The sequence below is a fragment of the Antrostomus carolinensis genome, unplaced genomic scaffold (assembly GCF_000700745.2).
Source record: "Antrostomus carolinensis isolate BGI_N321 unplaced genomic scaffold, ASM70074v2 scaffold26405, whole genome shotgun sequence".
NCBI lineage: Eukaryota > Metazoa > Chordata > Aves > Caprimulgiformes > Caprimulgidae > Antrostomus > Antrostomus carolinensis.
Genome location: NW_010316105.1, coordinates 769 through 1,379, shown reverse-complemented (window position 1 = coordinate 1,379; position 611 = coordinate 769). Strand labels below are relative to the sequence as shown.

Genomic DNA, 611 nt, shown 5'->3' with positions numbered 1-611 from the left:
ACCGCCGGGGGATCCCAGTGGCCCCAGATGTCCCCAGGTATCCCCAAATGTCCCCAGCCAGGTATCCCCAGGGGATCCCAGTGTCCCCAGATGTCCCCAGCCAGGCATACCCAGATGTCCCCAGGTATCCCCAGGGGATCCCAGTGTCCCCAGATGTCCCCAGCCAGGTATACCCAGGTGTCCCCAGTGTCCCCAGGTGCCCCCAGTGTCCCCAGATATCCCCAGCCAGGTATCCCCAGTGTCCCCAGTGAGAATCTCTTGGGGACGTTGGTTTTCACTGCGGACAATGCAGAGTGAGGAGAGGACAATTTTGGTGACATGGGTGACATCACCTTTGTCCCCACCCCACGCTCTGTGACACCCCCTCCCCTGTCACCTGCCACCTCCAGATGGGCACCAACAAGTTTGCCAGCCAGCAGGGAATGACGGCGTACGGGACACGGCGGCACCTCTACGACCCCAAACTGGGGACAGACCAACCCCTGGATCAAGCCACCATCAGCCTCCAGATGGGCACCAACAAAGGTGCCAGCCAGGTGAGGACATGGGGACAGACCTGTCCCCAAGGGGTGTCAAAGCCACCACACACACCCCCCCCCACACACAGTGTC

General features: G+C 61.7%; 1 protein-coding gene across 1 annotated transcript in view; it reads left to right on the top strand.

Annotated features, from left to right (window-relative positions):
- Positions 1–536, top strand: part of LOC104525113 (calponin-1) — a gene marked incomplete at both ends in the record, with an annotated part of 1,269 nt that extends 733 nt beyond the window's left edge. The window contains one exon of the mRNA XM_010168183.1: positions 390–536. Coding sequence (XP_010166485.1) covers positions 390–536 — 147 coding nt within the window. The remainder of the gene's footprint in view (positions 1–389) is intronic.
- Between the last annotated feature and the right edge of the window lie 75 nt (positions 537–611).